General features: G+C 40.6%; 1 protein-coding gene across 2 annotated transcripts in view; it reads left to right on the top strand.

The window, feature by feature from the left end:
• The window catches only part of PCDH17 (protocadherin 17), a 141,763-nt gene extending 129,637 nt beyond the window's left edge, over positions 1–12,126 (top strand). The window contains exons 4-5 of one of the 2 annotated variants that reach the window (XM_063304551.1): positions 186–260; positions 11,221–12,126. In XM_063304551.1, coding sequence (XP_063160621.1) covers positions 186–260; positions 11,221–11,882 — 737 coding nt within the window. In that variant the 3' untranslated portion in view covers positions 11,883–12,126. The remainder of the gene's footprint in view (positions 1–185; positions 261–11,220) is intronic. The other variant, XM_063304552.1, reaches the window with a different exon arrangement.
• Positions 12,127–12,335: the final 209 nt, after the last annotated feature.

The raw sequence follows: 12,335 nt of genomic DNA, 5'->3' as shown, positions 1-12,335 counted from the left end.
AACTGGTTCCATATTTCGGAGCATTCAGGATCCATGTAGAGCATGGCTTAAATTCATCTGGTTTAGCTTACGAATTACTGTTGTAAATGTTTAAAAAATTAAAGCTACAAAAGGGTGGCTGGGCTGGGTAGAAGAGCATGAAGGTTCTTTCCTTCTTTTAACTCACAGATCCAATTTTCCTCCAGAACAGCAAGGGAGAGGCCAAAGACCCATTCTTGGGATCTGTGGACCGGCCCGCTGTAAGGAAGGAAAATTTCCAGGTAAAAACCATTTTTCTACTTTTATGGATTTTTGCATTAGTATGTTAAATAGAAGTTTAATGCTTAAATGACAAAGCCCTAAATATAAGACAACCCTGGGGGACCAGCAGCTTTTCTCTGAGCAACTATTCTCCACCCACATGTATTTATTTACTTGTTTATTTGCAGAAAGAAAGAGACAGTCCCTGTTTCTTTCTGTTGCTTCCAGAAGGCATTACTAGGCGAGGTTGGGGTGAGGGAATGAGTAACAGCTAGGGAAGGTTTAAAAAAATCCATGCACACCCACCTGAAAGAATCATTTGGAAAGTTTTATCACAAGGGGATAATTTTGAATTGGTACACAGATTTCACAGTATGTTTATATGCAGAGGTTCCGTGGTGGTGAAATGTAAGGAATGACTATGATCTTTTTCCATACAACATACACTTTTGCACTTCCATTTCAGCTCTGATGGACCAGAATTAAGTCTACCATATAATGTATGCCGTATTTCTCTTTCCAAAAAAGTGTACATACAGAATGTTGGAACTAATGAATAACAAGTCTTGTCCACAATTGTAGGGAGAAGTGGGGGAACCATATGGGAAAAGGGGATGATTTGGGGTAAAGAAGTAGTGATTGTACGCTGGTTATGACCATAATAAAGTTTTGATTTGATTTGATTTGATTTAGTAGTGAACATGAAGACACCACCTAACCTTTTATATATCCCTACTCAGTCCTTAGGGACGCGGTGGCGCTGCGGGTTAAACCGCTGAGCTGCTAAGCTTGCTGATCGGAAGGTCGGCGGTTCGAATCCGCGTGACGGGGTGAGCTCCCGTTGCTAGTCCCAGCTCCTGCCAACCTAGCAGTTCGAAAACATGCCAATGTGAGTAGATTAATAGGTACTGCTTCGGCGGGCAGGTAACGGCGTTCCATGTAGTCATGATGGCCACATGACCACAGAGGAAGTGTCTATGGACAAACGCCGGCTCTTCAGCTTTGAAACGGAGATGAGCACCGCCCCCTAGAGTCGGACATGACTGGACTTCATGTCAAGGGAAACCTTTACCTTTACCTACTCACTCCTTATCTACCCTCCAAAATCTCTAGCTGGATGTTTGTTTGTTTTCCTCCCAAATACATGCCTGGTCCTTTGCCAGGGATAATAAGTCATGAGAAGGAAATGCTACCCTATCATTTCTATCAAAGCAGCGCTCTTGTTCCTGGAATTTTTGCAAATAAAGCTTGAGCCAGACACCCTACAAAGCATCATCACCATATAAGGAGTAAGAATGGGCCTCACTCCCCCCTGAAGTCATGCTGATGACATCTACTCTGGAAAGGTATCCATATGATTAGCATGGCTGTGGAAATTCTTTAAACGAGGAGTGTTTGTTGTTTATTCGTTTAGTCGCTTCCGACTCTTCGTGACTTCATGGACCAGCCCACGCCAGAGCTTCCTGTCGGTCGTCAACACCCCCAGCTCCCCCAGGGACGAGTCCGTCACCTCTAGAATATCATCCATCCACCTTGCCCTTGGTCGGCCCCTCTTCCTTTTGCCTTCCACTCTCCCTAGCATCAGCATCTTCTCCAGGGTGTCCTGTCTTCTCATTATGTGGCCAAAGTATTTCAGTTTTGCCTTTAATATCATTCCCTCCAGTGAGCAGTCTGGCTTTATTTCCTGGAGGATGGACTGGTTTGATCTTCTTGCAGTCCAAAGCACTCTCAGAATTTTCCTCCAACACCACAGTTCAAAAGCATCAATCTTCCTTCGCTCAGCCTTCCTTATGGTCCAGCTCTCGCAGCCATATGTTACTATGGGGAACACCATTGCTTTAACTATGCGGGCCTTTTTTGTCAGTGTGATGTCTCTGCTCTTAACTATTTTATCGAGATTTGTCATTGCTCTTCTCCCAAGGATTAAACGAGGAGTAGATGCACTTATTTCTAAGTGACTAAAATAGCTGAGTCTTTTTCCAGATTTGCACCACTGCTTCAAAAGTGCTCATGGCTATCCTTGAGAGATGAGCTCTGCTCATTCTCACTGTTTGCCTGGTAATTTTAACTCTTTTTTTGGTTAAGTCCTAACTGATGATGGTTGGTGCAGAACCAGGAAACAGACTGTAGTCATTAGAGGCAATGTATTCAAAAGACAAGTTAAGGAACCTGTTTTAGGAGGCATGGTTAGGTATCCTTATGGCCCCAAGTACAGTAGGAAAAATGACTTATATGAGCCACAATGTAGTAGAAACACATTCCAATCTCATGTAGATTGTGCTGGAAATCATCACATTGGACTTCTGCACATTAATGGATGTGAGGTTGTGGACATTGCGCACCTCATTTACCAACATGTCTCATGCCAATACTAACTAGAATTGAAAGCTTTGCGCAATTTAATTTCTCTCTTCTTCAGCAAAAAATTTTAAAAGCCACCATATTCTAGATTTATTGCTAATCAGTTTTCTAATCTAACCCTCCTAATTGCTTTCCTTAACTGAAAAACGAAAAGCACCTAGGCCAATATAAATATGCAGATTCCAGACAGCTCTGTTTAATAACGGAGTTTCAGCATAGATAGAACTCAATTTGTTTATCTCTATTTATGTCAAGATCAATTGTAATTAAAGATGAAGATATATTCCACTTCAGATGAAACACTTCCGTTGATTGTTCCTATCAGAAAAAAATATCCTGTATCAGAGGAGTGCTTGCACCAACTTGACAACTACAGCAACTTGTTGAGGTCTGCACAGCAAATGTGAGTGGGGCCAAGTTTTGGGGGAGATTAAAAGGTTTGGGAGACAAGACATCCCCTTAACCCACCCCATGTACAACAGGCCAAAATTGGCCCTATCCACTCTCAGGGCTCCTGTGACTACAAGAAAAAGTCTGTGGGTTCACATTTTTGAACCCCTAATATATCACTTGGCCTTAGGGCATGTCAGAAAAGCCATCATTTTATCTTCTACTGAGGTTGTAAATATCTTATGGTAAAGAGTGTTTTCAGTCCACAGTCTACTTCAGAAAAACAAGGCACTTCTTAATGCATATCTAATATCAATTTTAAGAGATTTTCTATAGCTGTTGCAGCAGCAGGTTGCTAAAGTTGTCAAAATAGGAATTATCAACCATCACCTTGGGCAAACATTGCTGTTGATTGTTCTTGGAGCTGCAATTATTGTTTCTGGCTTACAAATACATTGCTTAAGCTATGGATCCTGTGGCATTCAAGTGAAAGGCACGTCTTCTTGGACACATTGGTTCAGTTTCACAGATGAAGGACCACTAGTCCAAAATTCCCAGTTCAAGATTTTTGAAATGAAGAAACACCAGTTCAAAATACTTTGGATACACCTATATATCTTGCAAAACTACAGCCAAGATGTCCATTCACATCTTAAATTTGTACCTTTCTCCCTCAAAATATTTTTCTCCTGGTAAGTTTAAATGCCACTAAATGATTCAAAAACTTGGCACATACAGATTTTGAGATTCATGAGAGTGTTCAAAAGTGGTGTATTTATGATAACAAGGAAAACTGAAGACTTGGATCTAACCTTGTAAGAGAAAAGAAGAACTGTAATATAGAGCAAGTAAAAACATTTAAGGAAGAAAATTGGTCTGTGAGAATCCCTTTTTCCTTCATATACTTGAATCAATATTGGGGCAATTACCAATGAGGAATAAATGTCTTTGTTTAAAGGATATAAATTTAAATTATTATTATAAATGTGTACATTAATACTAAGTCAGGTTCCCATATTAATATAACTAGAAGGTTGTATGAGCATTTAAAAATAATTTAACTGATGTTTGAAGACAGAATGGAAAAAATATAAGGACAAGGCACATTGTGGTATGTTCTCATAATAGGAAAGCAGTTCAGAAACTCATAAATGGGATTTACACTCCACACTAAATCATGATGTGACTCCTTTGGTCTGAAGCCAGCTTTTTTTTAATACGTTTTTACTGAACATTTTAAGAGGAAATATATGAACGAAGAAGGAAAAAAGTACAAAAGAAGATACAAGTAAAAATAACAACAAGGGGTTTACAAAGATCTCATAAATTTCATTTTTTTCAACATTACAGTACAACATTAATTAATTGTAGGTAATGGAGTACATTATATCATTTAAAAAAACTGAGAATCACATTAAGCTCTTAACAAGTATAAATGTCAGGAAGTATGGTAAGTGTAATATGAATTATAAAATGAAATTGTAAATTACAGCAAATTCAAAAGTGAGATTTAGTTCGTTTTAATGAATGGGTGGATATGGGGAAATGATTGCTGACATTTAAAATGTATTTGTTTCACATAAACATCAACTTCTTTTTTCCCTTTCTTTAAAAAAAAAAATAAGGAACAGACATTTACAGATTCTTCATATCCCAGTTTTTTATCTTTTCTTGTGCTCAAAAGCAGCTATTTAAGCAACACAACTCCAAAGGCTGGGGAGCATAATGTCTAATGAGGTCGGTTCCTTGGATTCGCCCATTTTCTGAAACTGGCTTCAGATTTCCCTGATTCCCTAGCTATTTAGAGCCATTTAGGATGGGAATGGTATAGTTTGTGGAGACAGGCACATAGTGGCCCTTCCCAGAATACTTTCATGGCTGTAGAGGACAATAGTTTTTATACATTCACATGGCTTGAAATGTGAAACCTGAATTTCTTTTTTTCATTCCTTTGTACAAGTATAGGAAATCTTTCAGCTGGATATGGTGCTGACATATATGCAGAATTTAGATCAGTGTTTTTCAAAACTTGGCCGCTTTAGGATGTGTGGGCTTCAACTCCCAGAATCCTGCAGGCATCATGCTGTCTGGGGGATTCTGGGAGTTGAAGTCCACATATCTTAAAGTGGCTAAGTTTGAAAAACACTGATTTAGATGAAGATTTAGATTTTCACAGTCAACTTTCCCAGTCAGCTTTACCTGCCACTTTGTTTTTCAGCACTCTAATAAACATAGCAGGGCAAGTGGTAGTCAATGTGGTTGACTCCAAGTCTTTTGTTACCTTACTGAGATGGATCATCCTCTATTTCCATCATTTCCAAGAAACTTGACTGGAGTGATTTAAGTGATAACAGATCAGTGAAAACATAACTGTGCGTTGTGAAGCCCTTGGTGTTCTCTGCACTTGGTTGTTTGCTTGCAGACATTTCATTACCCAACTAGGTAATGAAATTCAGTGCTAGAAGGGAGCAGCATTTTCTCTCTGTTTATATATAGTAGCTTGCCCTGTCAGTGTTGGTGGGGGTGTTGTTTTCTCCTTAGTACCAAAACAGAGGGCAAACGCCACGCCATTCTAGCACTCTGAATGATGGTCATTTGCTTTAAACCTAGAGGGAAGAAGGTATCAATAAGGTCAAAGACAGGTAAAATGGTCAGAAGCTGTGTTCATCATGCTTTGGCTGGAATCAGTTAAGTTGTACAAACATTGCGCACCAGGAATAGAAGCTGCAACTTCAAGTGAAAAAGATTGCAACATGCAAAGAATTTGCCTTATGCCAAAGCTGTGTTCATGGCCCATCGTGCTGCTGAAACATCAAAGGCATCATTTGGCCATTGTGGGTGTCGCAGAATTAAAGGGATCTCTGCTCCCCTTTACATGTTTCAGTGTTCCGTTGGCCTGAAAAGGTGCTTATTTCCCTGCAGTTAGTGGCACCATATCTTACATAACATTTTCCTTATTCTTTGGTGACCCTGGATTGTCTGCTCTCCATTTTCTGGCTGAGATGTACCAGATGCACTCAGTCTTGGGTAACTTGCTTTATTTTTTTCTTCCTGTGGCTAATTTATCTGATCTATATTCAGATCAGTTCTCCCTAACGTGCACACAGCCCTTCTGATTGTTTACCTCCGAGCCTCCAGAGACAGAGAAAAGCCTCTAGGCTGTTGCTATTCATTGTACACACTTGAACTGTTCAGGGTTTATTTTCATCTGGAGGCAGGTAAGCCTGGATTGTGATCAAGACCAATGGAGCCTATCTCTCTCCAGGTCCAGATTTGCAACACGAGAGCTGCGGGGACACTTACATATTTATTTTTATCTTTTCAGTCAATCCAAATTCCTCATAAATACTAATTTAGCCTTAGGCAGTACTAATTTGCTCTGGATTTCAGAGTTTCTTTTAAAAAAATTCCCACTGTTCATATAAAACTACCTTTTTGATTTTCTTCCCTGGTCTCCAAGCTTGCAGCAAGTCAAAAGTGGAGGCTAATGGTGTGGTAAGCAGCTTGGAATATATGATAATCAATACTTCAGATCTGCTTCCCGTGATATGGCATAAATGAAGGAAGCAGGGAGGGGAGGAAGGCTGCTGGTGCGTTTTCAGCACACTTGTGCAAATGGTGAAGAAGTGTGTGTGTGGGGGGGTGTTGCTCAAGGACAAAACTCCTCCCCTCTATAGAATAAATGAGGTGACCTTGCCAGAAATGTGCAAAAACTGCAGCCTAGGCAAATGGGGCTGAAGCATTCTTTAAGCCCTGGAAACAAGATAATATTTGGAAGTGGCTCAGGCAAATACCTCCCTGATTCACTGGGGTATAAGAAGGAGGAAAGGCCAAGCACGATCAGACCTGCAAGCTTCTTTTATTATACCTTATTTCAGTAAAGTGCCTGGTCTTCCTGTGCAGTTGATTTTCTGGTCTGGTCTACCTAGTGGGGAAGATATTTCCCCTCTATAATTTTAATCCTTCAGATTTAATTCAGCTTCTGCTTAGAAATCTCTCTGTCCTTCAAGGTAATCCAGGTCAGGAAACAGACACAGCTAGAATTCCAGAAAGGTTCCTTGATTGTTGTAGGGTGCTGAAGTTTCTCTCTGCCCCCTCTTATTATATCAAGTAGAATCAATGCAGGGCTATTTTGAGTTTCTTTCTCACACTTTCCACTTTCCCGGGACTGCATTGTCATTTTTCCTCTTTTAATGGCCTAGCCGTTCCTTCATCAAAGCTATCTCGACATTCCATTACAAAAGCCCTAAAATGGAAAGTTTGCTAGAACTTTAAGTATAAATACAGACAGTCCTTGTTTAACAACCACAATTGGGACCAGAACTTCAGTTGCTAAGTGAAGTGGTCATTAAGCAAATCTGACCTGAATCACTGTGAGTGTTAAACAAACCATGTGGTCATTAAGCAAATCACATGGTTTCCCACTAATTTTGCTTGCCAGAAGCCAGCCGGAAAGGTCAAAAATGGCAATTACGTGACTATGGGATGCTGCGATGGTCATAAATGTGAACCGGTTGCCAAGCGCCCAGATTGTGATGATGTGACTACAGTGATGCTGTGACAGTTGTAACTGTGAGTTCTGGCCATAAGTTCATTTTTCAGCACCGTTGTAAGACCGAACCATCATTAAACAAATAGTTGTTAAGTGAGGACTACCTGTATACATTTCAGCACTGGGCAGCACTGTGATGGAATGTCCCTGAGGAGCTGAGTGGGGAGAGAGCACATCCTAGGGAGATAAGCATTCTCACAGCATGGAGAGCATTGGGAGGCTGGCAAAGAAAGTTAGGCTGGCCCCACCTTAGAGTCCCAGGAGTATTTTTCCACTTAGAGCAGTTAGAGTACCTTTAGTCTGGCAAGATTCTGTATAGGGTAGAAATAATAAAGAAAAGAGTGGAACTGTGGCTCAGCGTGGTTCTTGCCTGATTTCCTGACAGCACTTAGGTAATCTGAGCGAATCTTGGAAACCAAACTCTGAATGGGAGATCACCAGAAATTCCCAGGCCTAGGAAGGTAGAGAATATTCTGGATGAAGAGAAATGCCCCAAAAGCTGCATGAATGCGGCCACTTTAGTGAAGCTTGGCTCAAGCTTGTCTTTAGTTTAATGTAAGCTATGATAATTGTGTACCCATTCAAAGCAAAGCAGTAGGCTTTCGGTGGGACAGTAGGGGGTCTACAGTGAATCTGGGGAAAAGGGATGCTTTGGGATATTCAGGACATCCTTAAGAGTAGAGACACCTAGAGTTGTCCCCCAAGGAACAGAAAGGACCTATCTGAGTGATGGTAAAGTGAAGGCATTGGGCAGCCCATCAAGAGAATTGGGAGAGTTGATGTAAAATGGCTTATCTGGAATGCCTTAGGAGGCCTTCTTCTTTCAGCAAGGCTTTCCCTTTTGTGAAGGTGGAGGTGAAAAACAAACATGATGCCTTGCAGCAGGCAAAGGCTATTTTTTCTATCGCTACCCACCCTGGGCATCTTTCCAAATTTGTTTGTGTGCTTCCATGTGTCTATTTTAAAGCCAGATGCAAGAATATGTGAGAGTAGCTGATAACAGTGGGCTGGGGGTTAGAGGAGAAAGGGGTATGAGAACGGGGTGGTGGGGAGAGGAAGGGAAAAGGAATCAAATTCTCAATGGAAAGAATTTTATTCTGTTGAGGTCTGTTTTAACCAATTTCACTGTGTGTTTTTTTTCTTATGCAATCAATGTATGCTATGTTTTCTCTCATCTTTAGATTTATGTTTTTATTTTATTTGTTTCTAATGTTTATGAGAGAGAGGAAGGGAGGGAGGGAGGTTGGTTGGTTTGGATCCCATTTTGGTAGCAAGATAACATCACAATCACCCTTGTGCATGGAAAAATTGCCAATAGGTATTTTATGATAAAAGGCCCAGTTTATACCTACATTTCATACTTTTATAAATCCTTAAGTGGCTGTTTCAACCCAGAGTAGATGAGCACCCCATGAACAGAAATACTGAATATAAAACCAACAAATATCAAAATAAATAGAATGCAAAATATAAATGCCCTGTACATTTAGAGAGAAAACATGATACAGTCAATATTACAAGCACTTTGAAAAAAAAACATTTATTAGAAGGGATATACACTTGAATACATGTGGGCTTAAAGTTCCCATTGAAAATAAATATGTCTTCAGGTAATTGAATTTGGATTCTTTTGAATCTATTTTCTCCCCTCACCCCCGCAATGCTTTCACATACTCTAACAGTTAATGAAAAGTCTTTTCATATTGCACATTATTGATTCTTAGGAAATCCAGTTCCCAGGTTATTCGGCATGTCCAATAAAGTGAAGCAGAGAAGACTTGTGCAGATGGAAATGATGAGCCATTTCCCAATAGTTTACAATCAGGTTTTAGAATAAATTGGGTAACCTTTAGCTGAGATGCAACTGTACTTAGATCTCTGATTATTGGGAGTAGGAACATTTTTAGGTCCTCCATAAAAAATATGATTAATTTACATATTTCCTTACTTATATACTAGGCTGATAGGCTGCTCTAATCACAGTAGACTCTGGCTGGTATACATATCCAATTCAGCTGTTGGATTAAAACAATACCTAAATATGAAAAACCAAAGTACCCCAGGCAGTATAAGCAAACAATTCATATACATCCGTTCTCCTACAGGGAGAAAGAAGAGAATGTATCAAGTCCTGAACGCACACTGAAAGATGATAGATTTTTGGAAACTCAAGAGGATGGAGCTGAACCAATCTCTGGAGGAATGTTTATTTTATTTATTTAGTTAGTTAGTTATCTAATTTGTCCCCGCCCATCTCGTACCATCGGGGGACTCTTCTTCCAGATTGAGAGGTCCCTACTCTGTGGATTCTGTAGATGTCAGTCCCTAAGAGAAGAGGCCCAGAAAGACCCGTCTCTTAATGGGTGGGAAGAAACATATGGGATAATGCCTTCCTTGGATCAAGCTCAGTATGTAGTCACTTCATCAATGTAGTTTCCAAGAGAACAGTATGGATGTGGCTTTTCCTTGCCCTCTGGGATGGTGATGATGATAATGATGATCACAGTGATGATCAATTTTCCAAACTAGCCTATAGCTCCAGGATTTTCAGGTGGTCTCCTAAGCAGGAGGTCATGCTTAGTTTTTGTGGGGATCATCCAAGGACATCTTGGTTAAGTCACCTGCTGTGAGTTAGTTCCTATCTAGTTTTAATTAATTCTCATGATGTAATCTGAAGTACTGCATTTGAGATCAAAATCTGCCCACTGTTCCTGCAATGGGCTGGCTCAGTTTTGAAGATGGGAGCACATGTCAGCTTTATAATGCATTGATCATTTAGAGAAGCACTGTACATACCTTCTCTAAACAGGCAACTACTTATAATGGTAGGTGTTCTGCACATTCTTATTATGTGAATATGATGACCTTTGAAGAGAACCGCTTCATTAACTATTCTTTGAGAAAAAATAAACAGAGTACCTGGAAATATGATAGGTTAGAAAAAATGTAAATATAGGACATTCTTCCTAGTAGCATGAATTGTACAAATCATCTTCCCATTGTTTGCACCAAAACAATACACACACCCTCAAAAAAGTAGAAAAGCTAATTACACAATCTATATTTTGTCAAAAACAACAATAATGCCTCTTGACAAGCTCACATTTAACGCACAGTGGCAGAAAATTCCTTTCCTGTGTTATTTGCGAAAAGTAGCTCGGATGTGTGTGTGGATGTGGCAAGCTCTTATTATTGCATGACTGTCATCCAGCATAACAATCTCATGTTCATCTTCTAGGTGAAATTCAGCTTGATTAATCTTTATGAACTGTTCTTATTTCTATAGGATAAGCCATTGTTTGGTTATTGGATCTAGTAAGGAAAGATAAATCTTTTGAGTCTCTTAGCTACCCTTCATTGTTTTCTCAGATTATATCCGCTGATCAAAGGCGAATGGGTCTCTGAGGCAGATGATGCCCCATTTTTTTTTCTGACAGCAGTCCTCTAATGCCCCTCTTCCACCACCTTTGGGTGATACAGCCCTGCTGTGCCTTGCTAGCAGCTCTGATAAACCAAGCCTCTCAACCTGCTGGTTTATGGAACGTCCCTGACCAGTTTTAATCATGGTTTCTGTTTGCACCAAGGAAGCACTGTGAATTGAATGAACAGGCTGGGATCAGATCAAGGCAGCTGATTAATGACTTTAAAAGCCCTGTCATTTCTTGTTTGTTTTGCAGAGCAAGAGGAGTGCATCAATTGCACCGATGAATGCCGAGTGCTTGGTCATTCTGACAGGTGTTGGATGCCCCAGTTCCCTGCCTCCAACCAAGCTGAAAATGCCGATTATCGAACAAATCTCTTTGTGCCCACCGTGGAAGCTAATGTCGAGACAGAGACTTACGAAACTGTGAACCCCACGGGGAAAAAGACTTTTTGTACATTTGGGAAGGACAAGCGAGAGCACACCATTCTCATTGCCAATGTGAAACCTTATCTCAAAGCCAAACGTGCCCTGAGTCCTCTCCTCCAGGAGGTTCCCTCAGCATCAAGCAGCCCAACCAAGACCTGCATTGAGCCTTGTGCCTCAACGAAAGGACCACTGGATGGCTGTGAAGTCAAAACAGGGGCCTTGGCGGAGCCCAACAGTCAGTACCTGTCGCCGAGTAAACAGTCCAGAGACGCTGCCTTCATGGCGTCTGATCAGATGGCCAGGGTCTTCGCCGAGGTGCATTCCCGAGTCAGCCGAGACTCCGCTGATATGGACTCTGTCTTGGAGCAGATCGACCGTTCAAACAGGGAACTAGGGAGAGAGTCAGTAGATGCAGAGGAAGTGGTGCGGGAGATTGACAAGCTTTTGCAGGACTGTCGGGCAAATGACCCTGTGGCTGTGAGAAAATGAAACAGAACAAAAAGACAGCCTGGCATTTATTGCTTCTTCTGCTGAATTATATATTTAAAAAAAATCTCCCCTGGTTCTAAAATTTATACAGGGATGAACAAAGACCAATGCTGCTTTAAGGCTTTTAGTGAACATCTGAAGTGCCCTCAAGTGTGTTCGTTTCACTGCTCTTTCTTTTTCTCAGATAACACTGGTTTCGTTTTTTACCAAACTTCCATTAGAACAATATGATGTATGTTTTTTTTTAGAAAAAGAAGGAAGGAAGGAAGGAAGGAAGGAAGGAAGGAAGGAAGGAAGGAAGGAAGGAAGGAAGGAAGGAAGGAAGGAAGGAAGGAAGGAAGGAAGGAAGGAAAATTGGGGCCACTTTGACAATCGAATAGAAAGAAACAAGACAAATGGAACCTGATGTTTTAGGACTGATAGTTAATGTTGACTTCACTGTTTACCTGTAGA

The sequence above is a fragment of the Candoia aspera genome, chromosome 5 (assembly GCF_035149785.1).
Source record: "Candoia aspera isolate rCanAsp1 chromosome 5, rCanAsp1.hap2, whole genome shotgun sequence".
Taxonomy (NCBI): domain Eukaryota; kingdom Metazoa; phylum Chordata; class Lepidosauria; order Squamata; family Boidae; genus Candoia; species Candoia aspera.
This window is presented reverse-complemented; position numbering and strand designations above follow the sequence as displayed.